Raw genomic sequence first — 27561 nt, forward strand, 5'->3', positions numbered from 1 at the left:
CAGCACTGAAAATAAAACACGTTTTTCTTGCATCTGGGCTTTGCTCTCCACCCCACCCCACCCCCATCTCTACTTACACTTTTTATGAAAAGACAAGTTGGGGAAACAAGTGTAAACATATGAAATGAAAGGGAACAGAAGAACTGTTTACTGTGGACTTCACTCCCTTCTTAAGAGGTCCATTGCACAGTAACTATCCTTTAATGCTATGGCTTCACTAGCAATCATCTGCTGGCCTCAGTTCCAGATCCATAAAATGGGACTGGCATCTTGCATTAGGATACAGTTACAAGAAGGTGGCTGATTAAACATGACTTTAACTGGAAAGATTACATGTCTATACTTAATTCTTTGTTGTATCCAAGCTCTGCTCAATTTCTTTGTATTAGCTGGGACTTTTGAAGACAAAGACAACTCTATTGGTGGGAATTTTTTTTAAAAAGTTCCTCTGAAGCCTTGGTTTTTTCTTAAACTCTGTGGAGGAACTTCTATACTATAGATCACAGGTCCCCAACGTCTGGTCCATGCACCACTACCAGGCCATGGCCCACTGGCAACTGGGTCACGCAGGTAGCAGGTGCCATTTGCGCAAACCGCATGCCCGTGTGCAAAACCATGCCCTTCCCCTCTGCCAGTCTACAGAGTCAGAAAGGTTGGGGACCGCAATTAATGTGGTGCACAGAATTCATCTCATGGTGTAACTAAGGCAGTGTTTCTCAACCTTGGCCGCTGGACGATTCTGGGACTTCAACTCCCAGAATTCCCCAACCAGCAGAATTCTGGGAGTTGAAGTCCACACATCGTCCAGGGGCCAAGGTTGAGAAACACTGAACTAAGGGAATCTCTGCTTCCAACAGCCCCAGTTTGATAGATTCCACATCACCCAATATGACTTTGGAAAAAGACTTCTGTATTTTTTTGGTTCCGAGCACTCACTTGGGAAGGGAGCTGTTGCGAGTCCAGTGCTTTGCGTCCAGAGCATCAAACCAACTGAAATACTTTCCCATCAGCTGGAAAGACAAAGACAGAGCTGTTCAGAAGGCTATGCAGACAGGCAGCAGTTCCCATGAAGCAAAACAAAACCAAGAACTGTACTCCAATCTCAGGACAAAAACTTGCAAAACCCGGATACACTGACTTCCAAACCTGAAATGCAGTCCAGGCAGCTGTTCTAACTTGGAACAGTTTGCCTAAGCCTGACAGAGGTTATACGTAACTGCAGGAGAGAAAGTAGGTGAGGCTAAGATGGAACGGATGCTCTATGCATACATGCACACTTCAACCCTTATGTCAACTTCAAGAGAGCATCTTCCGCCCCCAACAGGTGAGGAGAGATGAGTACCTCAACATAGAGTTCCCTTGCAGAGGCGACCTGTTCTTCCTCTGTTTGTCCCAATAGGACTCCCACTATGTCCTCATTGAAGCTGTGCTGCAGAGAGAGGAAAAGCTCAATGGAGGTCACGAGTAGCTGCCGCTCTCCAGTTCTAGCATGCAATGCTTTTCTCCACTCACCACGGATGCGTAATGTCCCTGTTCAAAGAGCTTGTTGACGGTGCGTAGGTCACAGGGCCGGAGGTGAACCTTCACGCCATCATCCGGACAGCACTGCAGAGAGCAAACAGGTGAGGAAAAGGTGCTGCTGCTGTCATGTGGCTTACCATTTCTACCTGCTGCCCATAAGCCACGTTCTCCTAGGACTTGTTGTGGCTCCGTCCTCTGAGCCTATCTTAGAAGGCTCCGAACATGAAGGAGAGGAGACGGACAGGCCTCCCTCTCCAGGACCCTCCTCTCTGGCAATGCCTCAGGTGTCTCCCGAAGGAGAAGAGATTGGCCAGGAGCCAGGTGTTTCGGATAGTGACGAAGAAACATTGTGGTAGGACCCACGCCAGCGTCGGAGAGACAAGCGTGAGCAGCAGAAAAGGAGGCGTGCCAGAGATTAAGCTGAGTCACTGGACCACACCCCACAGGCTATAAAAGGGAGTGTGGTGGCCATTCAGATTCTGTGACGGACAAAGCTAATCTCTGGCAAGGCACTTGCACCTTCGGACACAACATCTATTTGCCGTGGAATTAATTACAAACTGGACTATTCAAACTGTATTTTTGTCTGTGTTATCGGAGTAAAAACTCTTGGCAGGCAGCCACGGAGTTGCTGCCAAGTTCCTTATCACTGACATTGTGTGTTTGAAGAGTTTATTTAACCCTCGGCTGGCTGGTTGGGTGTGTGCATGGTACGGGGACAGAACAGGACTGTGATGGTGAACCTTAGGCACGCGGAGCCATGTTGCCTGGCACGTGTGGCGTCACCCGTTCCTCTTCCGGGTTTCTGGCGCGTATGCGCACACGATGATCAGCTGGCCTTTTTGCATGCGGCAGTGCCGGAAACTGGAAAGGCTGGTCTTGCGTTTTCCTGTGTGAGCATGTGCGCTGGCCAGCTGATTGTCGTGCGCGCACTCGCACCAGAAACCCGGAAGAGTAGCTGGCTGGTGCGCACGCTGGAAACCGGAAGTTCATTTTCGGGCACACGCATGCGCTCTGGGCAGCTCCTCTTCCGGGTTGTGGCTCAGACAAGCCCGTGCGTGCTCCCTTTTCAGCACTTGGTGCCGAAAAGGTTCGCCATCACTGTCCTAGGACAAGTGTTATGGCCCATCAGCTGCCAGCAGAGCTAGCTGCAGAGTCCAGCCAGGAGTGGGATTTGGGGGTTCTCTGAACTGCACAGAATCTTAGCTAGAGGTTCTCCCGAACCCCTGCGAACCCCCAGCAGCCCACCCCGGTACACTCACAAGGGCTCTAACTTCCCTAGCCCAATCCCTGGGAGAACGTCTGCCTAACTAATTGGCAGACAGTGCATTGGGTCACCAAAAGAAATTTTGTTGGGGAAAGAAAGCGAGGAAAAGAGAGAAGAGGTGCTCCCACACGGATGCCCCAGAAACCATACCTGTGCACACTGCATCAGTGGCGCCACGCACTTGGAGCTTAGCAACCCTTGCAACACTTGCCGCAGTCCCTTGCGCAGCTCTGAGTTAAGGACCTCTCGCCACTTGGTCTTATCGCTGCCACAGCAGGGTCGGCATGCATATACCACGCTCTCCGGCAAGTTAGACAAGATCTCATAGCCCTCGTCTGGAAGAGACAGGAAAGGAGGACATCTCTCATGCTCATTCCTAGGCTGATTGACACTCCCATTTTTTTCCCCATTGTCTTCTTGCAATGGCTTGCCTTACTAAGCTGCATTTATGCAATACGAAATCCAGCTGGGGAAACCCCCACACAAAGAAAGGGGAAAACACCGCACAGGACACGCAATTCTAAAAGAAAACAAAATAACCCCTGCTGCAACTCTTCTGATACCACTGATGGTTTTCCGTACACATACGGGTAGTCCTCGACTTACAACATTTCATTTAGTGACCGTTCAAAGTTGCAACGGCACCAAAAAACGTGACTTATGACCGTTTTTCAGTTAAGATCATTGCAGCATCCCCATGTGATCAAAATTCAGATGCTTGGCGACAGCTTCATATTTATGGCTCTTGCAGTGTCCCAAAGTCATGCGATTTCCTTTTTGCGACCTTCTGACAAGCAAAGTCAATGGGGAAGCCAGCTTCACTTAACAACTATGTTACTAACTTATCCACTGCAGTGATTCACTTAACAAGTATGGCAAGAAAGGTCGTAAAGACTCGCTTAACAAATGTCCCGCTTAACAACAGAAATTTTGGGCTCAATTGTGGTCGTAGGTTGAGGACTACCTACAATATCTGGATTCAGATTTTATGCTAAGTTTCGTGCAATGTCTAAAATTAATGGTGACTTTGAAAACGATCATTTATGCTGCCTGATCTAACCTACTTGTTGAATACCCTGGTTGAAATAATAGTGCAGGGGTATCAAACTCAATTTCATTGAGGGCCGCATCAGGGCTGTGGTTGACCTTAAAGGGGAGGGAGTGTGTGGCACAGCGACTGGGTGGGCGTGGCCAGCTTGAGGCCACTCCCCAAACTGCTGGCATGTTTCCTCTTCCCATTGGATAGCCCGGGCTGAAGCCATGCTGGCCCGATCTTTCCTCTTCGCAATGGGTAGACCAAGATGGCCCCGTGGGCCGGATCCAGAGGTGAAATGCTCCCAGTTCAGACCGGATCGCCCGATCCAGTAGCGATGGCGGCAGGTAGTTCGGAGAACCGGTAGCAAAAATCCCTGCGCCCTCCCCCATGCCCAACTGAGCCGCATGATCATTAGATCATGCGGCTTTTTTTTTTTTACTTTTAAAAGCATTTTTTCTATAACCTCTTCCGACGAAAAAATGCTTTTAAAAGTAAAAAAAAAAAAGCCTCTGATGATCACGCAGCTCAGCTGGGATCGTCAGAGGCTTTTCAAAGCATTTTTTTCTGCAACCTCTTGGCCGAAGAGGTGATTTAAAAAATGCTTTGAAACATCTCTGACGATCCCAGCTGAGTTGCCTGATTGGCAGAGGCTTTTCAAAGCATTAGAAAAAATGCTTTGAAAAGTTAAAAAAAAAAAAAGTTGGCCACGCCCACCCAGTCACATTACCCCCACCACCACCAAGCCAAGCCCACAGAACCGGTAGTAACAAATTTTACATTTCACCCCCGGCCGGATCCAACCATATCGCAGGCTGGATCCGGCCCACAGGCCTTGAGTTTGACACCCCTGTAATATGTAATGCGTGAAGCCAGTCTGGAAGAGATTTTGATGTAACAACAATGAGATCCATCTTCTTAGGCCTAGCTCTAGTTACCTTCAAAATGTGGATGGACAACAAAAATGCTTGTCCCTAATCAGCCTCATGAACTAAACCATGTTGCTCCAGAAAAACAAACCTGAAAGTCCCTCGCACTTGGCATGAACCCAGTGGTCACACTTGGCACACTGCATCATCTTGCTCTCGTAGTCATTGTCTTCATAACAGTGCAAGCAGATTGGGCAGTAGTTCCCTGCAGGAGGAAGAGAGACCACATGAAGAGATACGATGAAATCCCTCCAGTTTTTGAAACAAATGTTAAGGTTTTAGTGTTTGCTCCACTGATGCCCTGTACTTCAGTATCCAAATAATATTCAGTTAACAAAAAACTGAAGCACCTATAAAAACAGAACAGAAGCTGTTGGCCGTAAAGCAGAATTATAACTGTGCCTCAGTGTAGGAAGAGAACAAAACTAAGATGCCTAAAAGGTTGAAAAATTAAACCATTTTTTAAATAGCTAGTCTGGTGGAATGGAGAAAATGTGGGCTAGAACTGAGGAGACCGAGCTCGAAGTCTATTCTTTTTTTTATACATATATTGGTCATTGAAACGTTTAAACCAGCAGATTAAAAACTAATACAAAGTAATATAAAGTAAGGAAAAAAAGAAAAAGGAATAAATCAAGGAAAGAAAAAAAAAGCAAAAACTGCTAGAAAAAAAGGTGAAGAAAAACAACAACAAAAAAAAGATATAAAAAGCGGCTTCCAATATTCTTCACAGCAGTTATAAGCACAGATATATTTTAATTTCTCTGAAGTTACATCGTTCAAGTCTACGGCGCAGCCTTTCACTCTCAGCCCAACCTACCTTACAAGGCTGTTCCTATGGGGAAAAACTGGTAGGAGTGATCTATACCTCTGTAAAAATACAGGTAATGCATAGGCAAGAACTACCTTGGACAGTGAGTATGGGGTAATGGTTAAAAGGATGGGCTGGCACCAGAGACTAATGGTCCATACATTGATTAAACATATGTCCTTGTATTGAACCATTTGCTAAGCGTTCGATTGATAACGATTATGAGCCATAGTGGCGCAGTGGTTAAAGTGCAGTATTGCAAGCTAACTCTGCCCACTGCCAAGAGTTCGATCCTGACCGGCTCAAGGTAGACTCAGCCTTCCATCCTTCCGAGATCGATAAAATGATTGTTGGGGGCAATAGGCTGACTCTGTAAACTGCTTTTAGAGAGGGCTGTACAAAGTATTGTGAAGCGGTATATAAGTCTAAGTGCTGTGGCTATAATGGAAATTTTGGAAACTTTTCAGAGGATTTTTACTGAGCTCACCTTTATTGTACAGCACAGAGCAGGCAGAGCAGAGACTGTAATCGCTGGACCATTCCGTGTCCCAGTTCTTCCCTGGCGCTGTCCCACAGCTTTTGCAGCGGATGCAGGCAGAACAGATCTGAAAAGAAGTAGAAAGTAAAGGATTCCACAGTTGCAATATAGGGACAGTTAAGCATGCAGAATAAAGGTTGTAGAGTTGACTCACTCTCATCCTCTACTCTAGTGTTTCTCAACCTTGGCAACTTAATTTTAAGGTACGTGGAGTTCAACTCCCAGAACTGAAAGTCAGCCAGCATAGCGGGCTGGGGAATTCTGGGAGTTGAAAGTCCACAAACCTTAAAAGTGGCAGAGGTTGAGAAACACCGCCCTACATTTTCTACTTACCCAGCCCTTCCTCTTACGGAATGGTTTGGTGGGATAGTTGGGGCCAAGACAGGCCAAGTGATAACAGTTCCTGCAGCGCTCACACTCCAGCAGTTGCTGTCACGGGTTATAGAAGAAAGAGAGAAAGGGAGTAAGGGGGCGTGAAAAGTCGAGCTGCTACCCCTGTATTTGGAACCCTTCACATCTCCTAAAGGAGAACTCTGATCAGAAATGCAAAAATGCACAGAGGAAAACAAAAGCAGGGAGCTAAACATACAAACTATGTTAAGAAAACCAGATCCTTAGAATTCTTCTTTAAAAAATGTTAAATCTTAGTTTACAGAATAGAATAACAGAGTTGGAAGGGACCTCGGAGATCTTCTAGTCCAACCCCCTGCTTAGGCAGGAAACCCTACACCACTTCAGACAAATGGTTATCCAATCTCTTCTTAAAAACTTCCAGTGTTGGAGCATTTACAGCTTCTGGAGGCAAGTTGTTCCACTGATTAATTGTTCTGTCAGGAAATTTCTCCTTAGTTCTAAGTTGCTTCTCTCCTTGATTAGTTTCCACCCATTGCTTCTTGTCCTACGTGCTTTGGAGAATAGCTTGACTCCCTCTTCTTTGTGGCAGCCCCTGAGATATTGGAAGACTGCTATCGTGTCTCCCCTAGTCCTTCTTTTCATCAAACTAGACATACCCAGTTCCAGCAACCGTTCTTTATATGTTTTAGCCTCCAGTCCCCTAATCATCTTTGTTGCTCTTCTCTGCACTCTTTCTAGAGTCTCAACATCTTTTTTACATCGTGGCGACCAAAACTAAATGCAGGATTCCAAGTGTGGCCTTACCAAGGCATTATAAAGTGGTATTAACACTTCACGTGATCTTGATTCCATCCCTCTGTTTATGCAGCCTAGAACTGTGTTGGCTTTTTTGGCAGCCGCAGTAAACTGCTGGCTCATATTTATAAGGATGTTTCTCCATCTTCTACTCAAATGCCTATCCGACCTGCCATGCTGTGGGCATTATTGAATCCACCTGCCTTTTGTTCAAATTGGCACCTTCATTCCCCTACTTCATGCACAGCTGTAATACTGCTGGTTTTTTGCTCGTTTTACACCCTTCCCTTACTTCTGATTGTCTTTCCTGTATGTTTTGATTAAAAAAGAAACTTGCAGAAATATCTCTCTCCAGTTGAGAATCCTTTGGCTGTTTACTGGTAGTCCTTGACTTACAGCCACAATGGATCCCCAAATTTCTGTCGCTAAGCGACACATTTGTTAAGTGAGTTTTGCCTCATTTCACGGCCTTTCTTGCCACGGTTGTTAAGTAAATAACACAGTTTTGTTTTTTTTAAAATTTGATTTACATGCCGCCCTTCTCCGGAGACTCAGGGCGGCTTGCAATGCGTTAAGCAATAGCCTTCATCCTTTTGTATATTTATACAAAGTCAGCTTATTGCCCCCACAAACTGGGTCCTCAATTTACCTACTTCTGAAAGGATGGAAGGCTGAGTCAACCTTGAGCCTGGTGAGATTCGAACCTGCAGTAATTGCAGGCAGCTGTGTTAATAACAGGGTGCTTTAGACCACTGTACTACCAAGTTCTTAAGTGAATGTGGCTTCCCCATCGACTGCTTGTCAGAAGGTTGCAAAAGGGGATCACATGACAACAGGACACTGCAACCATCATACATACATGTTGATTGCCAAGTGTCTGGATTTTGATCATGTGACCATGGGGATGCTGCCTCGGCTGTTAAGTGTGGGAAAATGGTCATAAATCTTTTTTTTTTCAATGCCGCTGTTAACTTTGAAAGATCACTAAACGAAAGGTTGTAAGTCAAGGACTAACTGTAACATCAGTGATTGTGCTTCTGGCGCTGCAAATCAACCTCCAATGTGCTTTGTTTATTTACTGGGCTTCTATGTTGCTACAAACTCTGAATGGGTTATTGGATGACAACGGTGGCAGCCGAGAACATGCCGCAAACATGTGCAGGGAGATGAGATGGGATCATTGCCAGCCTGACTGAAATTACAATTTGGCGGACGCTGAAAGGACCCGAGATGGTAGGAATCAAAGGCACAGACGACGTTTTTCCAATGTTGGCCATTTTAAAGTAGGTAGACTTCAACTCCCAGAATCCTCCAGCCATCATCTTAAAGAAGCCAAAGGTTGAGAAACACTGGGATAGGGCAACAAAAAACCCATAAAGTCTTGAGACACAGTGAGGGAGCGATCTGAAATACAGCATTTGATCAACTGTTCGCTGTCCTAAGCACACAAAAGTCCATTGTAGCCCGCAGGCAGCCAGCTGAGCTGGCAGCAGAGTCAGACAGTGAGGAGGTTGGGGAGGAACTTGGGCCAGTCCTGGAGGCTGGGGAAAGCTCGGATGAGGGCTCTGCGTTGGAAGCAGAGAGGGAGATAGACAGCAGTGAGGCAGAGGAACAGCTGGAGCCCGTTCACAATGTGCGCATGCGCAGAGCTGCCAGAAGACAAGAGCAAGGTCAACTTGGGAGTAAAGCCACACTTTGGAGATGATTGGCCCCTCCCATAGGAAACAAAAGAGGAGCGAACAGGGAGGAGGCTTTTGCAGGAAGCAATTCATTTGTTCGGTAGTTTCAAGAGTGGAAAGTTCTGTTCGTGACTCTAAGACACTGTGCCAAGTTTTGCCTTACTCTGCATTTGGAAACAAGTTAAGTGGCAGCTTGCCAAACGAGATAAGGTATGTTGATAAATATTCCTTTGAAAAACAGTTTGGACAAGCGTTGCTGACTGTGAATGAAAGTAATTCACAGTCGTGTAAATAAAAAAGGTTTTGCCGGGACCAATTCCTGCTTCCTGCTTTTTAAGGGAGCCTAGGTCAGAACCAAGCCAGAGAAATGGAATATAAATACTAAAGAAGTTACTTTTTTTATGAGTGAGAGAGAAGGGGGCAGAGGAGAGCACCAGGGAGACAAATCAAGATTCAAATCAGCTAAAAGGGAACCAGTGAAGCCATTTGGGACATGGACTACTCATGTTAAGGAAATCAAGAGTTAAGAAAATAATAGGACGATGGCTCTAGAAAAAGAAGAGAGAGAGAGAGCGCACATTCGTAAAAAAGGAAGAAAGGAAGGAAGGAAGGGTTTTGGGTGCAAAAGAGGAAGCCAAAGGAGGATGGGATTATGGTGTTCTTGAAACCTCAGTTTATTGCCACTTCTGCTATTGCTACATATGCCCGTTTTTGGTTACGTTTCCCGAGTCTGGGCTTAAAGAAGGGGAATGATGCCCTGCAAACTCTCTCCCCATTAATCCTGAAACTGGAAATAAAGACCAAGGAGCAATTGATTAAATGTCACCTTCCTGACCCTTCAAATCCTCTTTCCATGAGCTTGAAAAAAGCGAAGAGCACTGCCGTTTCCAGAATGCTGACTCCTCATGCCCCACTTAGAAAAGAGCTGTTGGGTGATGCAATGATGGATAGCTATTTTGCTGTTAGCAGAAGGGGCATACAGGCCAAGATATTACACACACACACACACACACACACACACACACACACACTTCCTTACCTTGGATGCTTTGTTTTTGCGGTCACAGACATAACAGAACTTGCAACGGCGACAACACCAGCTGTCCTCCTGCTCGGGCAGTGGCTGTTCATCCTCCTCCAGGCAGAAGACATGGAAAGGATCACAACATACCTGGCAGTACACAAGCTGAAGAACAGGCAGCAGTCATGTTAGCCATCCTACCTCCATGAAAACAGGCCACAGGAGTCCTTTTTGAATCCCCAAATCCCACCCAATTCTGAGGGTAAAAGGACCCCGCTATGCAACTTCCACCTTACCGATTCCAAATGGGAAGTAAACCCCTTCCTCAAATTCCTGCCTAGGGGAACTCACGCCCCCACCTTTCGGTACTTCTCAGCTCCTCGGACCCACCTGATGGAAACCTTTGCTTGCGCAGAGCAGGCATACCACCTGCGTGGTGACTGGTACTGAAGTGAGGATGCTGAGACCGCCCATCAGCCAGACGTTCTCCAAGTCACAGTCTTCCTATAGGGCACACAAGTGAGGGAAACAGTTTGCTCTAAAAGCTACAGAGCCACACGCACTAAATCAGTGAACTGAAAGGGAATTTACAAATCTTACAAAATTTACAAAGGTAACTTTGTACTAGGTAAGGTATACCTTCTTCTGATGACAATGACAGAGAGAGACAGACAGACAGACAGACGGAAGAAGAGGAGAGAGAAAGAAAGAAATTAAGAAAGAAATTAGGAAGGAAGGAAGGAAGTGTGGGAGGGAGGGAGAGAAGGAAGGAGGGAAGGAATAGAGTAGAATAACAGAGTTGGAAGGGACCTTGGAGGTCTTCTAGTCCAACCCCCTGCTTAGGCAGGAAACCCCACACCACTTCAGACAAATGGTTATCCATCATCTTCTTAAAAACTTCCAATATTGGAGCATTCACAACTTGGAAGGAGGGAGGGAGGGAAGGAGAAAGAGAGGGGGTGAGAGGGAGGGGACCAATCAGCATGAATTGTACTGCAGTTTGGGAACGACACAAGAAAAATCCTCCTGTGCACTTAACAAAGACTAATTAGGAACTTAGATTTAGAGATCAGAATCTATTCAAAAAATTAAAGCTAAAATGAACATCTTATACCGAGTCATAAAAAGAAGTAAGAACCATCACATATCCTTTCATGTTGGACAAACAAGCTTACAAAACTGTGCACTGGTACATAGATCAGCATCCAAACCTTGTACCTGCTGAAGCTGCAGAACCATCTTTTAGGGTAGCCCTGTGCATAGCATGCTGCAGGAGCCTAGACCAAAATTGTTTGGGTCTGGTTCAATAACATCTATAGAGCCACTTGGGTTTAATAGGCATGAAGCTGTAAATAACAGATTTAGGAACAAGTGCCAACTGAGATTTTGTTCCACCAGGGAATACGCTTTGGAGTCTAGCAATTGCTAACATGACTTCGCTGCATATGGCATTCTTTCAACTGGGTGTCTGTGAGACAGATGTTCCTGCCTCACCTTGAAATCAACCCTGAGACGGTGGACTCCATCCGTGGATTTCTGTTTCCCATTCCAGCCATTGGAGATGGAGGGGAGTGAGGCAGAAGGAAGGATGTCCTGCGAAGGACAGAGAAAAGAAGGAAAGATAACGGCAGATTAACAGAATATTCCGAGACGTTTACTGCGGTTGCCTGTGGGATACACAATGCTGGTATTAGAATATGATGAGAGAAGAAATAAATATGGGGGAGGGTAAGGAAGGATGAAGGAAAAATCGGCATATTTTGCTACAAGGGAAATGAATCTTGGTGAACTTGCCGTTTGGCTCATATCCTACTTAAAGAACACAATGCACAGTGGATTCCTTGAAGTCCCTGATGGGCACTGTGCATCCTCCTGAGTTACGATACAAACAACAATAAAACCTTGCCCAGATGTGCATCTTTGCCTCTCTCACCTTTTCTTGATGGCTCACCTTCTCTGGTTTCTTCCTGGCTTTCAGCTGCACCACAGGCTGCAAAGAACTTTTACGGGGCCGACTTTGCTCCTCGGAGTCCACGGGAAGCAAATCTGGAAACACACGAGCATCTTAAAAGCATATTTTCTTTGCATCAGACTCAAACAGGATAGAGAAGCTACTTTATTCTTCACCTTGAAAGCACAAAGCATGGTAAATCTGCTAATTTTTACCTCAGAGAAGCTATAAATCAACAATATATCAGAATTTACTGGATTATTTTATCATTGAGCATCAAAAATTTCTGGCTTGCTGTAACATCACATCAGACCAAAATGAGACCACCTCTCAGGTCCCATGTGTATTTTTTTTTGGTCATCCCATCAAGAGCTTCCTCTTAAAAAGAAAATTGTGACCATGATGGGCACACCAATAACCACAGCCACAGCTTCAGATACAGTATATGCGAGATCTTATTGCTTTGTGCAACTGGCGTAGATGGAAGGTACGGATAGGCATGGCAGGGGGCACAATCTCTGTGTGTGGAAATCATGGACCAAGCAACCCGAAAGCTCACAGCTCACCTGAGTCTCGGGAAGATTTCCGGCGATGAGTGGCTGAGCCAGAGGCCGGCTCTGTGTCTGAGTCAGAGGATTCAAAGATGTCATATGAGGGCCTCTGCTTGACGCAGCGCCGGGCTGACTTACGCTGCAACAGAGAGTCTTGCTCAGCAGTCTCTGTGGCCCCCAGCATGACTTCCCAGGGGGCTGGAAACTCCTCTTGAGAATCCTCTGAATCCCAGGGGACGATGGGCTTCACTACTGTACGGCCTGAAGACAAAGGCATGGGTGAGCGGAGCCCGGCAGCCCAACTCTAACGGCAAATGGATGTTGGGCAGAAGGACCATTTCCTCCCCTTTCCTCCAGCCCCCGTTGCACTCTCCCCAAGACTTGTTATAAATGCATCATGAGGGGTGGGGAGGTGGGAGAGAAAAAATGAATGCAAGCCCTTGAACTTATTAGGCATGTTACTTAGTGCAGTTGACTGCAGTCCCAACACGCTCTGAACGTCTTGACCAGACCCAAAATTCAAAAGCTTCTCCTGCTCAAGTTAGGTGGTTCTACCAGCAGCATCCACTTTCAAGCTCAACCTACTGCTCAGCGCTGGAGGACTGACAAGGGCCAAGAAAGGATCTCGAGTTGCCAAAAGAATATTTCTGTATCTCTTTGCTGCGACCAGAAGGGCATTTGGGTTTTAGCAGCCCAGATTTAGTACTGGTGAGAGATGGTAACTCTGACCTGCCTTGTGGAAGAAGCCTCAACCCAAAACATTTTGTGTTGGCTGTGGCTCTTTGCTTAGCCACTGACCCATCTAAGGGTCTCCCCTTCCCATGACCAAGTCTTCATGAGCTCACTTACCTTAGCTACAGCTCATCTTCCATCTATGATGGCAATGCTTTAATCTCCCCCTCTCTCCTGTCAGCAATCTAGGTTTACAATCACTACCCATCCCTGAGGGAAATGCTGTTTAAGGCAACTCCTCCCCGCCACCCCCCAGTCTTCCTATCTAAAAGGCTGATAAAGGTTCCTCCTCTTTACTTTCTCATTTCCAATACAAAAGAGATTTAAGCATTCTACAGCCAGGAGCAGAGAGATAAGAGGGAGAAAAAGTAGATGGGATTTCAGAAGCCCAGATTACTACCTAGGTCATTGTTCCTATCACACTGAGGACCTTGGCTCAAGGCTCTCAGCTCCTATGTAGATCCAACTTTAGTCAGGCACTATGGATTTTACTCAAGAGGTAAAAAAATAAAACCTGCAATGGATTGTAATTCTCCTTTGCTACAGCAAACCCAAGGAGCAATGTTCTTCCTTTCTAGCAGTTCATTGTCTACTTTCTCATATGCAGATGAAGCGAAATGAAGGCTCTGATCCCAACCCCTCCCCCCCCTTGAAGGTACCATTAAGAGGGTTTTTTGTGTGTGTGCTTCTCCCATTGTTAATTAATTGGTTCAGAAGTACAAATGAATTGGAAACTCAAAGGAAGGTGGGGGGGAGGCGGAAGGCCAAAGCTTCCTGCCTCTGCTCCCTTTGTGGAAGCTGAAAAAAAAAAAAGATTCAGCAGCTCCAAAGAAATTCCCCAAAATGAGGCTGCACCTTCTATAGCATTTCTCCCAAGCCACCCTCAGAACTGAGCGGAAGAAGTCAGGAATCTGAGCCCCAATTCTCTCCCCACCCCAAGAGCAGAACAAGCAAGAGGTCCTCTCCCCCCCACCCCACTCCTTGTGCCACCTCCCCACCTTCAGCCTCCTTTCCCAGATTTCTCTGCTCACATAAGCAAGGTTTCTTCAGTCTGCACAGCAAGGGAGGGCATTCTCATAGGCATGCAGGCTCTCCTCTGGTCATGCCCCCTCAGATCACAATGGCCTCCCCAGCCCAGCCCCTTCCTAGTACCTGCCCATTTCCTCCCCATAATCCGAAAAAAGAAAGAGAGGACCTCCACCCCCTCCCATGGTTCCAGCATTATCTATGGTATCCATGGCTCCACCCATCCCAGTCTTTAACAAACCTACAGCATTCCCCTCCGCCTAACAAGGGCCTTTTTCCACTTGGGGGCCTCCAGAGGTACTTAAGGCTGCAATTCCCAGAATTCCCCAGGCAGTCTCTGGATGATGCCAAATTGGAGAAGGCTACAGTCTACTTTTAAAGGCGGGGTTTCTTCCAGAGCATTGAAAAGTGTGGGGGTGGGTGGGAGGGGAGGAGAGGAGAGAGAATGAGGCAAATTGCTGCCTGAGACTCCTTCCAAAAGAGCATTTAAAGCGGTACTTACAGATGGTCGAAGTTTTAAGCTAGGATTCTCAGCCTGGTTGTGTGGACTTCCAACTACCAGGGTTCTGAGAATTCTGGGAGTTGAAGTCCTCAAACCTTTCAAGCCGCCAAGGTTGAGAAGCATCTAAAACAGGGGTCCCCAAACTTGGCAGCTTTTAAGACTTGTGGACTTCAACTCCCAGAATTGAATGGGAGTTGAAGCCCACAAGTCTTAAAAGCTGCCAAATTTGAAGACGTCTGATCTAAAGCTTAAGCACCAGGGGGAAACAACAGAGGGAGAAGGAAGACATGGGTTTATAAGCAAGCAGCAAGCATGGGTAATTTCAGCTAGGCTGGGTTATAGCGTTAATTAAGGATAAGCAGGAGGACTAGGTATCTGCTCGTTGAACAGCAAAAGTTTCCTACTTATGTTGTTCCAAGAACTGCATCACAAAAACTTGGTTGCTTCTAACCTTCCGGATGTTTTATTGTGAAAGCGGAGAGTGGTGTGAGCTTGGTTTGAGAGCCGTCCCCAATTCCTGGGCTCAGAGGCAACCTATGTCCGAACAACCTGCTTATTCAGGCCAGTTAGTAGTTTCACTGGCCCAGTAAGCAAAGTTTATTTAGTTTTCCCATTTGGTACTTTTTGTTATTGTTGTTGTTGTTGGTTAGCATTTTGTGCAAACCTAGCTCCATTTGTCCTTAGCATAGGCTTCGACGTATTGTATGAGCCAAGGAAATGGGTTAATTTGGTACGAAGGTCAAAGGTGTGCTGTAAACTCGGACTTCGCGCATGTTCATAGAACTAAGCCACTCCCACACGCTTCGTTCCAGTAATCAATGCATCAACCTCTGCAGGTCCCAAGCCTGTTCAACTGTGATGGAAGCCAGGATCGAGACATCTGAGGCGGCCACAGGTTAGGGGGAAAACTGCAGTGGATCACAGGAAGTGGGAATATCAGGACTAAGGGACCAATTCAGCCCACCGATTGGCGTGACTTTTTTTCTTTCACGTCCACCCCAAATCAAGGAACTTGGGTTTAAACCGAGCTCTTATATTTAGACCGCCTATTCTAGGCTATGACTCAGGATGGTCTTACTTTCAAGGTGACTTTAGGGAAGTTTTCCCGCTGCGAGCCTCAGCAACCCCAACACGCATGTGCAGGACAGAGAGCACCACATATCCCATTTCCCAAGGCCGTTTTTAAGGATTAGTAGAGCGTGAGGCATCTTAAGAGCAATTAGAACACTGGAAAGCAGGATATAAAGGTTAGATAGCATTTTAATAGTCGCTTTAAGAGGGTAAATGTTTCCATATGACAGGAGCCTACAAAAAACTGAACTCTGAAGGGCAAGAGAGGGTCAAGATGGACGCACGGCTAATGTCAGCGGTAGAAAATCTGCACCGTTTGGCAATATCATAGAAGCGCTTATATCCTCACCAATAATGAAAACTTAAAATTGCAGCAGATCAGATTTCCACGTTCCCATTGGAAGGGCAGCAGAAGAACAGCCCGGGGGTTTGCCAAATATTTTTGTTTTTGGAATCCCTCGCTTGAGGAAACAAAAGACCAAGATGAGTATCATATTTCTTTCGTTGGGGACACAGGTGACTGGAGAAATGGTGCTAGGAGGAAAAAAAATCTGAGGCCAAAGGGCCTGTTTTAAATAGCTTTGGGGCAGGAGACAATGACCTAAACAGGGTATCTCTTTAAATTACATTCCCTTTCATGGCTATATTTCCGTGAAACCAAATATGTATCTCCAGAGAAAACGGTAAGGAGCTTCTGTCCCCAGGATCGAAGACGTGGCCTGGAGGTTGTGTGATGGAGCCATCTTCCTTAAGCTAAGCGGGACCGACCCTGGTTAGCATTTGGAAGAAGGACCGGATGGGAAACCTTGGGGCACCAATCTCAGGTTTCATGGAATTAGTGAAAGACAGCCTGCCCAAGATTTTCAACTAGATGGAACAGTATTTCAAATTGCAAACAGGTACCAATAGTTCATGATTCAGGGCTTAGGTGTATTTGTCACAGCATGAAACAAGGGGAGTGAAAGGAACAGCACATTCTAGGGGGAAACAAGCACAATTCAGTGTAATGGCTACGGACAATACACATTAAGAAGAAACAAGATACAGAGCTGGGAATACGTTCAACCAGGTCAATGGACCAGTTAGCATCCACTCAAGAGTGGGCAACTACTCAGTGATAAAGAGGTCATGCTTTGTAGAAAGTTCCTAATATAATTTTTGGCAGCTCCAGAGGGAAACAGCAGGAGAGGGGAAAAGCTAGGCTGGCCATCGGAGAGCTGCTGACAGCCCAAAGACATGAGGGTCAAAAAGTCTGACCTGATATGAAAGTGTTTCCTTGGTGAAAAGATCAACTGTGACTGTGGAGGTAGAGCAGGTCTTTGGAATTTATTTTCATTTTAATATAAAGCTTGTGTGCAATCAAGCACGTTTTTTTTCAGAAAGCAAAAATCTTAAGAAATAGGTCTACGTCTATGAAGGTTCTTAGTCATCCAGGTCATGTCTGTCCCAAAGGTGCTTTTTCAAGGGGCAGCTGGACTTGACTTTGGTTTTTCCTTGAGGGCATTTTGCTTCTCATCCAAGAAGCTTCTTCAGTTCAGAGCTGAAGAAGCTTCTTGGATGAGAAGCGAAACGCCTTCAAGGAAAAATAAAGGAAGTTCAGTTGCCACTTGGAAAAAAAACCCCACCTTTGAGCCAAGAACAGGTCAGCTCTCTGGCCTCAGATCTTTGGATCTGGACAGCCTACAAAGCTAAACCGACTGCAATGTTCATCGAGAAATAAAAAGCAAAATTAGAGGCCAAGTCACAACAGTAATGAGTTGTTTCTAAAGTGTTGAGGCCTAACTGCACAAAGGAGCCCAATATTAAATCATCCTAACTCGATAGGGCCTCTGCCCCCCCCCCACCTCAATATTCTTGAAGCAAACTGCAATAGAAATTTATTTATTTAAAGATTCTCTGGAAACTACTCTTCATGAAACAGACTTTGCTCCAAGAAACATGAAAAAGGCCCGGGGGAGTGTGAGTGAGCAGACATTGTTCAATAGCAGCACAGCAGTATCCTGGGGGGGGGGAGGGGGGGGAGGGCAGAAGATGAGTTTGGATCCTCCCAAGTGGGACATCTGATGTTCTGTATGTTTATCATCAAGCCACATAATGCATGATTTGGTTTCTGGCATAAATTCTGTACACAGATCCTCAGGAGCTCACCTTCACTTGATGACCTTGATATTTAATAACTGCCTTGGTCATCCAAGGTGACTGACTGGGCTGGCAGGAGAGGACATGACTTTGAGTTCCTTCTCTGCCGACTTTGCTTGGTTTTCATATTAGTTTCACCTCTTCTGTGACCAGTACAAAACACCTTGAAAGCCCTCAACCTTAAGAGCGGGCTAGTCACCTTTGGGGGCTTGTTGATAATATTCTACAACAAGCATGTATTTTCAACAAATATGTAGGGAACTGCAGCACAGAAACGTACCATAAAGAGGAATGTGTTCCTCCCACAGCCCCAAAAGGGAAGGATTCTGTGGTCCAAGGAAATGAGCTTTTCTTAAGGGAGGTACCATTTCTTCCAAAGAATACTACATGCTCCCCCCCCCCAACTTGGACCCTTCCTTTATTTGTCTCATAGGACTTAATGCTTCTTCCCCATCCCTGACGGTTTACATACCACATTTCAACTTCTTCACAAAATCGTGCCGTGTTACAATTTAATATGTTCAATCTGCACAGGTTGTAAAATAGAAACCCTCCAATATACAAAGTGAGTTATTAGCAATGGTCATTTCCATTGGTAAACCCGCCTTTCCCACAAACATTTACGCCCCGTGTGGTTTAACAGGAAGGTAGATAAAACAAACAAAGCCGAATCGAGGAAACAATGAAAGTGTATCAAAAACACACAATTGCAAAAAGCTACAATTAAAGACAGTAGAAACATTAGCTTTGGACTTATACAAAACTTTTCAAAGGCAAAACTACTAGAACATTAAAAAGCCTGTCTAAACACAGGCACTTGGGATGTGAAGCATCAAACGTTATTATTCATTCCGGCATAATGGAGAAATCAGTGCTCGCCATCCAAGTTTGGACATTCAGTGCAGAATTCCAGCCCTTTGGTATGGGCTGGACTTTAGCTAGTATGGTTATACAAAGGTATACAAATATTCCCAAAAAAAAAAAAATATATATATGCCCCTGACTAGGTGGTCATAGAATATCTAACAGGAAAACCAAAGACACACACAGAGAAGGGACCACACATGATCACGCAACCAAGTCACAGGAGCACATTAGTCCAGCCATGTTCAATCACTCAACTGTTACCTTTCTTAGACAGCCGTTCCACTCGCCGTGCTTCAATCTTGTCGCACTTCCGATACCTGTCAGCCAGACATACATTGTCAGAGTAGAGGAAAAAAGAAAAACTACCTCCAACAGACTCTTCAGCCCAGGGATTTAGAAATAAGCAAGGACACAAGCTTGGGAGGGGGACACATCTGGACTTTAGGAGAGCACAATAGCAATAGAAATAGGACTTAGGTTATATACTGCTTTACAGTGCTTTATAGCCCTCTCTAAGCAGTTTACAGAGCCAGCCTATTGCCCCCAACAATCTGGGTCCTCATTTTACCCACCTCGGAAGGATGGAAGGCTGAGTCCAACCTTGAGCCTGGTGAGATTCGAACTGCCAAATTGCAGGCAGCCGGCAGTCAGCAGAAGTAGCCTGCAGTACTGCCCTCTAACCACTATGCAACCACGGCTCAAAGGGTAACATGGCTGCCACAGTGGACTATTAAGTAGAAATACCAATTGATTAAATGTTGAATTCTCTAGTGTCACGGTAAGCCTTTTGTGGGGAACCAGGATCCTTCCTGAAAATGTGCCAGAGTCTGACTTTTTGTTTGGCAGCAATGCCAACTTCCTGTAATTATTTTAAAAGATGTTTTTAAACGGCAGGCGGAGTGGGTGGGCTCTGGATGCCTCATGATGCCTGAAGCCCCTTTTTTCTCACCCTAACTGAATTCACATTTGACAGCCATTGAAACGTAAGTCATACAGACCAGAGGCTTTTTATAAGCCTTTTAAGAAGAGACTGGACAGCCAACTTGTCTGGAATGATATAGCGTCTCCTGCAGGAAGTTGGACTAAAAGACCTCCAAGGTCCCTTCCAACTCTGTTATTCTGTAATAGGTTAGACGCAAGCCTTAAGCAAAGCCAGCAGCAGAGCCCTAGGCCTTCCTCAGGACAAGGTGAGTTCATTGGAGAAATTAAGTAGAAAATTGGTCTTTCTATCACATCACTCTGCTAGAAGCAAGAGAGATACGTGTCCTAAGACAGGAAAACAATGACTCCGATTAAAATTAGGAAATCCACGTGTCACACAATAATTTGGATAAAGCATCCCTGGCCTGCTCTCGAGTTGCCATAGGCAAGGGAGATGGGAAAATGGCAAAGCAGCATGGCAGCCAAAAACAAAAGCACATTCCAGACATATCTCTCTCAAGGCTGTCTCCCAGGGCTACCTACAGCGGCCAGAGGGGAGTGATCTCTACAATCCGCAAAATTGCTCCGTTGGAGAATGTGACTGATGACACACCCTGGGGGGAGGGGGGAAACAGGGTCAAGTCTGCGCTGTAAATTATGTGGGGTCAGAGTTGGCTTCACTTGGAATGTGCCAACATGAAGCTCCTAATAAATAACTGGGTTTCTTTTGAAACTTGGCTCGACGCTCATGATTTAATTAGGGCATCCATCGGAACCCTGACATTGGACACATGAAGCTTTCCAAATGTATTGGGTATCTGAATCCTCCCACTGGCTGGCTGGATGTAGAAGTTGAAAATCAACCTCTTGGCAGGACCAGGTTGGGGGAAGGATGGTTTATGCTTAAAATGAAACCTCTGCTGGGAGAAATGCAATGTCCTGCCTGCACAATTTGTAAATTTCTATTCTCCCCCCCACTACACCTATGAAAAAGAAAAAGAATTTTCATCCTCCTTGACAAGTATGCATTGTCCCATGAGGGAAAAGACTTGAGATTCTATTGCAGTGTTTTCAGTCTTGGCCACTGTAAGATGTGTTGGCTTCAGCTCCCAGAATTCCTTAAGACAGGTTGACTGAAGAATTCTGGGAGTTGAAGTCCACACATCTTAAAGTTACCTAGATTGAAAAAGAGCGGTTCTAATTCTATAGAGTTCCAAGAGTTTTCTTCAGGGATTATTTTCTCCGTCCTACACTTCTGCCGTTTTCATTGAAATCTTATTGTTTTTCTGTTCCAGGAAGATCATGCCCCAAAACAGGATATTTCTAAACTCTAAGGACTGTGTGAGTGCGTATAAGAAAACAAAGGGGTCCTTGGTGCTCTCTGAGCTTGGTTGTTTTCTTGCAGACGTTTCATTATCCAACTCGGTAACATCATCAGGGCTAGCCTCCTGAGACTAGAAAAAGAAAACAAGGCTACCGAGTTTGCCTAATCACCTTCTCCTTCCTGCCCTATCGCACATATTAATAATAAGAGTCCAAAGACTCACAGCAGGCAATATCCAGTTGTAGAAAATTGTAAGACAGTCCTGGAAGGAGAGAAAGGAATTCCAGCAGTGAGTTAGATGCTGGTAGGGTGGCATCTGTTCAGCTTCAGAGCACTCAGAAGTGACACACTACCTACTCGGAGCCAAATTATGAGAGTAGAAAAAATGCAAGATAACAAAAGGAAACGGGCTATCCCAGTGGTGGGATTCAAATAATTTAACAACTGGTTCTCTGCCCTAATGATCAGCTGGGTGGGCGTGGCCAGGGGGTGTGACAGGCAGCACTTGGCCTCTGGCACCCCCGAGAGCAAAAATGGGCTGCCGGGAGGGGGGGGAACCCGCTGTGCCCCATTTTGGGCCTAGTAGGCCTCCCTGAAGCCTCCTGGGAACAAAAACGGGCTGCAGGGGGGAGGGCGTTGTACCCCCCCGGGCCTCGTTTTGGGCCTAGTAGGCCTCCCTGCGCTTACCTGGGGAGTCAAAATGGGGTGCGTGAGGACTCCTGGAAGGGGAGGGGAATTTAACAACCGGTTCGCTCAAACCTGCCCGAACCGGCTGAATCCCATCACTTAGTCAACTCAACCTGAGAGTTTGGGATCTTTATCACAATCTGTGTGGCATGGTGAGGTTTGCATTTACAGATAGTCCTTGACTTACAACAGTTCATTTAGTGACCGTTCAAAGTTACAACGGCCCTGAAAAAAATTGACTTGTGACCATTTTTCACACGACCGTTGCAGCATCTCCACGGTCACATGACTTACATTCGGATGCTTGACAACTGACTCATATTTATGACGGTTGCAGTGTCCTGGAGTTATGTCACCCCTTTTTTGCGACCTTCTGACAAGCAAAGTCAATGGGGAAACCAGGTTCACTTAACAACCGTGTTACTAATTTAAGAACTGCAGTGATTCACTTAACAAACGTGGCGAGAAAAGTCGTAAAATGGGGCAAATTAACTTTAAAAATTTCTCACTTGGCAATATAAATTTTCGGCTCAATTGTGGTTGTAAGTTGAGGACTACTTGTATTTAACTTGCACATTAATTGTGATACAGATTTAGAGAGAATATAACACGCCATGCTTATATTTCAGTATTCTGACTCAACCTTAAGTGCACCTTTAGAGGGCATTTAAACCGGGGTCTCAGAATGTGTAAGTGTAATATACCGTCAAGTTTAGGGCAGGGGAATCCAACCTTGGCAACGTTAAGACCTGCGGACTTCAGCTCCCAGAATTCCTCAGCCAGCAGAATTCTGGGAGTTGAAGTGCACAAGTCTTAAAGTTGCCAAGGTTGGAGACTCTTGGTTTAGGTATTAACTCTGTTAAGGGAATCTCCTAATAAAACCCACACTTAATGGAAGCTCACTGAGTGACTCTGGCCAGTCGCCATCACTCAGTCCATGCTGGAATGAAACTGATAGCACGAGGACTATATAAGCCACTTTGAGCTTTTAGAGGAAAAGCAGGATATAAATCAAGCCAATAAGCAAAGATGTTACTATGTCAATGCCTGTGGTCCCCTCTCTGCTGACTCCCTGACTTATGATTCTCCTCCGAAGAAGCCCAGCAAGTAGCTACAGATTTTAGCCTTTCTTCTCGGCTATGGATCAAACCCTGAAGCCCTGTTTTCTAATGCTCAGCAAGCACGGAAGGAGCTGGAGTTGGGGGACTTCTCAGACACACTCACACGCAGCATTGCTTCTTAGTGTTTGGCCCGCCAAATTTTGGTTTGTCTAGGCAGTTGATGCATTCGCCGCAGTCCTGGAGCCTCAGGCATCCTTTGCACTTCCCACAGCGAGTCATTCGGTTCTTTTTGCCGTGATGGTGAGAGACGTGGCGACGCACAGGGGGCGGCGTAGCCTTGACGGCGGAATCCGGCTTCACTTGTTTCTGCTGGCCACACTCGTTCTCAGACGCTGACGAGGTCTCTGTGGAACAGTCCAAACATTAACCTGACTGTACGCCCGATGCTGCAATTCCCTAATCCTTTAAGCCTCTTTGAACTTCATTCCAGACTGCAGCTAAAATGAACCCACGATGATTAGCTGACGTACGATTCTGACTTGACAGGTTAGATCAGGGTTCCCCAAGGTGTTCAAGATTGGCCTTCAAGGGTCAATGGGACCACCCAAGGGGTTAATAAATGGCTTGGGGTCAAGAGGTAACTGATAAATGATGGAAGGCCAATTGGGGTCAATTAATCTTCTGGAGTCTCTGTAGATCTCCACACTACCATGTTTCCCTGAAAATAAGACCCTGTCTTCTACTTTTTTTTTTTTTTTTGGCCACCAAAAAAGTTACCAGGTCTTATTTTCGGGGGGGGGGGGATGTCATCCACTGACTCACTTCACTTGTGCGCCTCGCCCCCGGCCTTCTTTTCGCTGTCAGAGGCCTTCAGGAACTTCTTCGGTCGGCAAGGCTTTCCTGAAGGCCTCTGTAGCCGATAACAGAGCTCCAGATCGATCTGGAGCTCTGTTATCGGCTACAGAGGCCTTCAGGAAAGCCTTGCTGGCTGCAATTGTCCAAAAGTAAGTAGTAAGGCACAGGGGTGAAATGTAAAATTTGTTACTACCGGTTCTGTGGGCATGGCTTGGTGGGAGGGGGGGAGGTGTAATGTGACTGGGTGGGCGTGGCCAACTTTTTTTTTAAAAAAAAAATTTTTCAAAGCATTTTTTCTAATGCTTTGAAAAGCCTCTGCCGATCAGGCAACTCAGTTGGGATTGTCAGAAAGGCTTTTTTAAAAAATGCTTTGAAAAGCTTCTCTGACAATCAGGCAATTCAGCTGGGATCGTCAGAGACTTTTCGAAGCATTTTTTTACCACTGTAGCCAAGAGGTTGCAGAAAAAAATGCTTTTTGAAAAGCCTCTGACGATCCCAGCTGAGCCGCGCGATCATCAGAGGCTTTTTTTTTTTACTTTTAAAAGCATTTTTTCGTCGGAAGAGGTTGTAGAAAAAATGCTTTTAAAAGTAAAAAAAAAAAAACCTCTGATGATTGTGTGGCTCAGCTGGGTATTGTGGGGGGGGAAGGGGGGACTTTTGCTACCGGTTCTCCGAACCACCCACCACCATCGCTATTGGATTGGGCGATCTGGTCTGAACCAGGAGCATTTCACCCCTGGTAAGGCAGCTCCACCACCCCCCATCCCTACCCTAGCTTAATTTTTTCCCCTGCACCCTGGAGTGGGCGGGGTCTTAATTAGGGCTTATTTTGGGGGTAGGGCTTATATTGGGTGCACATGTAAAAATCAAGCTAGAACTTATTTTCTGAATAGGTTGTATTTTTGGGCAAACACGCTAGTCCTGAAGATGAAGTAGCCAGCAGTGAGAGATATTACCCACAGATGCACAGTCAGCTGCCAGCAAGACTGGTCTTGAATAGTCCTTATTACTAGTAGCAGTACTAGCAGTGTTAGTTAAAATTGTATTTATTGAATTATTTTCATATAATAAATGTTTGGGAGTCGAACAATCTGAAACTTCATGAAGGGGTTAATGAGCTGAGGAATTTGGGAGCCCGTGAGTTAGACAAAACTTTCTACCTCTGTTATTTCTATCTTATCTGGGGAGTAGCAGAAGTCTGATTTCCTTAGAGGAAAAAGTGCCACGATGGAACGGTGGATGGAACAGGCTGAAGAAGCTTCAGTCCAACTCAAATTATAAGACACCCATAAAAGGACTTTTTGCATTTACATATTATAGAGTTTTGCTTGTAAAGCAAAAGTGTAGAAATTGCACATTCAGGTGCAGGGACGGTGCAGCTTAAGCAAATTCTTTGAAGCATGTATAAACCACGGCAACACACATTTAGATTCTCACACACACACACCCATCTGAACCCTATATAACAGGTAACTAGCTTGGCCTAAGAGCCAAGACCATGAGACTTAGAGCCTGGCTTTTTTTAAAAAAAAAAAATGGTTCAGATATGCTTGCAAGGTGTTCCTAATACAGGCTCAAATTGCACTTTCAACAAAAAAAAAACTGTCATGCATACGCTTCAATCTTCAAAAGGGAGTTGCTAAGAAGTTAACAAAATGGCCCTGGAACATGATCAGCATTACCTCTACCTGCAGGGATCATCTCACTGATTTGTAAGCCTATGGAGGAATCCAAAGCTATGTATTTCAATAGTGCTCCTTCCTCCCTTGTTGCCACATCCACCCCCACCCCACTCAAACTAAGCCAGGATTCCTCTTCTCCGGACAAACAAGCAAACAGATACCGAAAGATGCACCTTCCCCCCCCCCACAAAAGGCGGCGAAAATTTAGGTGCATTTTATACACCGAATGTGCAAGAAGAAACAGTTCCTTTCAGCTTCAGCACAGCCTAATTAGCGCAAGTTGATTGGATCTGCCTCCCGACTCTCAGCTATTTTACTCTCAGCTGTTTTGCGTGGGCCTCTGCTGCTTGCTGCAAGGAGATAAATTGCTGGACCAGATTTTTTTTTTCCTTGTGCTAATCAAGCTATGCTGAAAATGAAAATGAAAGTAAAGCAGGCTGTTTGCTGTTTGCTGCAAGGAGGCAAAATTGCTGGGAGGCAGAGGCAGATTTCTTTTTCTTGTTTTCCTCACCAAAAAAGGTAGGTGCGTCTTATAATCCAGTACGTCTTATACTCTGAAAAATACGGTATATCCAGTCTAAATAAAGCCTATGTAGGTGTTCCAGTCTTTTTCTATGTTTATTCCACCCAAGGTTGAATAAAAGCTTTGCCTCATGATGTCATTAGCAGGCATTACATATTAAGATAGACAATTTACCCAAGAAACAGGTTTACCCAGCGGGACAAAGCGAGTCCAGAAGGCACAAGTAGAGTTGTTAGCCAATCCCTTCCACAAATACTCACCCTCTATGGTGGGCGATCCAGCAATCTCTTCCCTCTCCCGCAAAGGCAGGGCACTGAGGCGTGGCACATCCTCTGGCACCATCGCACGAGACTGCCCTAAGGCCACCGAGGCATGCCGACAAACGTGCTTGATCCGTGGGCCCTGCACGGGGGACTCCTGGCCCTGTCAAGAACGTGCAGGAAGAACACCCGTTATCATGAGTGACAAGCAGCAGAGCTGGTTCTTCGAAACCGTTCTGATGGTTTGGCCATGGTCCATGCATCGTGCTGAGCCACGTCGCGCTGGCAGGCCTGTGAGTGGCTGAGCTCACGCATAGTATTAAGCCACAAACCGTGAAGTGCGCCACGATAACTAGGTTATCGAGCACAGCGCCCAGATTTCCCATGCTTTTGTATTTGGAACACGGCCACATGGCTGCAAAATTACCTGTTTTCTAACCTCTTTTTTGTCTTCGGTCGTGTTGAGGTCTTCGGTCGTCTCTTGCTCAGCTGGGATTTTTGGAGTCTCAAAGGCCTCGGCCTTGATACTTTGACACCCCTAGGAGAAAAGGATGCAAGCATTATAACCCACATGGTTTGGGACCCCCCCTCCCCTTTGATACTTAATTCCCCAAACAATTCTGCCCATTTTCCAACACAATGGCAGCTTTCATTCCAGAAATCTCTCAATACACCAATCATTTCCCATGGTGCGCACAGCTATGGCCAGGCGCGCAGAGTCCCAAGGGCACGCTCAAATCACGCTAAACCATCCGATGCTTCGCTGTGGCTAATTGAATAAACAACAGATGGGCTGTGTTCACACAACAACGTCAAGCCAAAACCAAACAAAACATGTCTCCGTCATGTAGCACACTCAACCTGGTAACTGTAGGAATCCAATTGCAGGATTTTCAAAACACACCGAACCATAAGTTTACCAAATGGCCAGAGTTCAGGCTATGTCACAAAAAAACGGTATCACAAAAACCCACTAAAAAAAGATTTGACAGTTGTCATACATGGCATATTTGTGTGCATGCAACCGCTAGCTTTGGCACTGGTCACCTTAAGCATGTTTGATAAAGGCAAGCTACTATGGTGTAGAGCAGTAGAGGGGTTCAAATCCCGTCGCTACCGGTTCGCTCGTGGATGCGCACACGTTCAACGCTTCTGCGCATGTGCAGAGACGTCCAGGCGGGTGGGCGGAGCCTCCCGCCGCTACCAGTTCGCCCGATCCGGCCAACCCACCACTGATGTAGAGCAGGGGTGTCCAACATTGCCAACTTTAAGACTTGTGGACTTCCAAGTTAGTCAGCCATGTTCTGAGGCTGGCTGGGGAATTCTGGGACTTGAAGTCCACAAGTCTTAAAGTTTTAGAGCAAAATATAAGCCCAGCCTCAAAGTAGCTATCACCTTCGAACCATAGGTGGTAGCTTGTCCCAATCCCCATTCTTCTCATTTACTGCTCAGAATATCTCA

At 45.8% G+C, this 27561-nt stretch overlaps 1 protein-coding gene across 6 annotated transcripts in view; it reads right to left on the reverse strand.

Moving 5' to 3' along the window:
• KMT2B (lysine methyltransferase 2B) overlaps positions 1-27561 on the reverse strand; it is a 71726-nt gene that overhangs the window by 26652 nt on the left and 17513 nt on the right. For 2 of the 6 annotated variants that reach the window (XM_060693995.2, XM_060693997.2), the window contains exons 4-19: positions 26528-26638; positions 26101-26263; positions 22944-23184; positions 19049-19104; positions 12466-12711; positions 11882-11994; positions 11443-11541; positions 10339-10452; positions 9967-10113; positions 6433-6528; positions 6049-6166; positions 4842-4955; positions 2939-3123; positions 1513-1605; positions 1343-1429; positions 937-1010 (exon numbers count right to left, since the gene is read on the reverse strand). In XM_060693995.2, coding sequence (XP_060549978.2) covers positions 937-1010; positions 1343-1429; positions 1513-1605; positions 2939-3123; positions 4842-4955; positions 6049-6166; positions 6433-6528; positions 9967-10113; positions 10339-10452; positions 11443-11541; positions 11882-11994; positions 12466-12711; positions 19049-19104; positions 22944-23184; positions 26101-26263; positions 26528-26638 — 2057 coding nt within the window. The remainder of the gene's footprint in view (positions 1-936; positions 1011-1342; positions 1430-1512; positions 1606-2938; positions 3124-4841; positions 4956-6048; positions 6167-6432; positions 6529-9966; positions 10114-10338; positions 10453-11442; positions 11542-11881; positions 11995-12465; positions 12712-19048; positions 19105-22943; positions 23185-26100; positions 26264-26527; positions 26639-27561) is intronic. The other 4 variants (XM_087876581.1, XM_060693996.2, XM_087876580.1 and 1 more) reach the window with 3 other exon arrangements.

This window comes from Pantherophis guttatus, chromosome 10 (assembly GCF_059756535.1).
Source record: "Pantherophis guttatus breed Tessera chromosome 10, ASM5975653v1, whole genome shotgun sequence".
Taxonomy (NCBI): Eukaryota; Metazoa; Chordata; class Lepidosauria; order Squamata; family Colubridae; genus Pantherophis; species Pantherophis guttatus.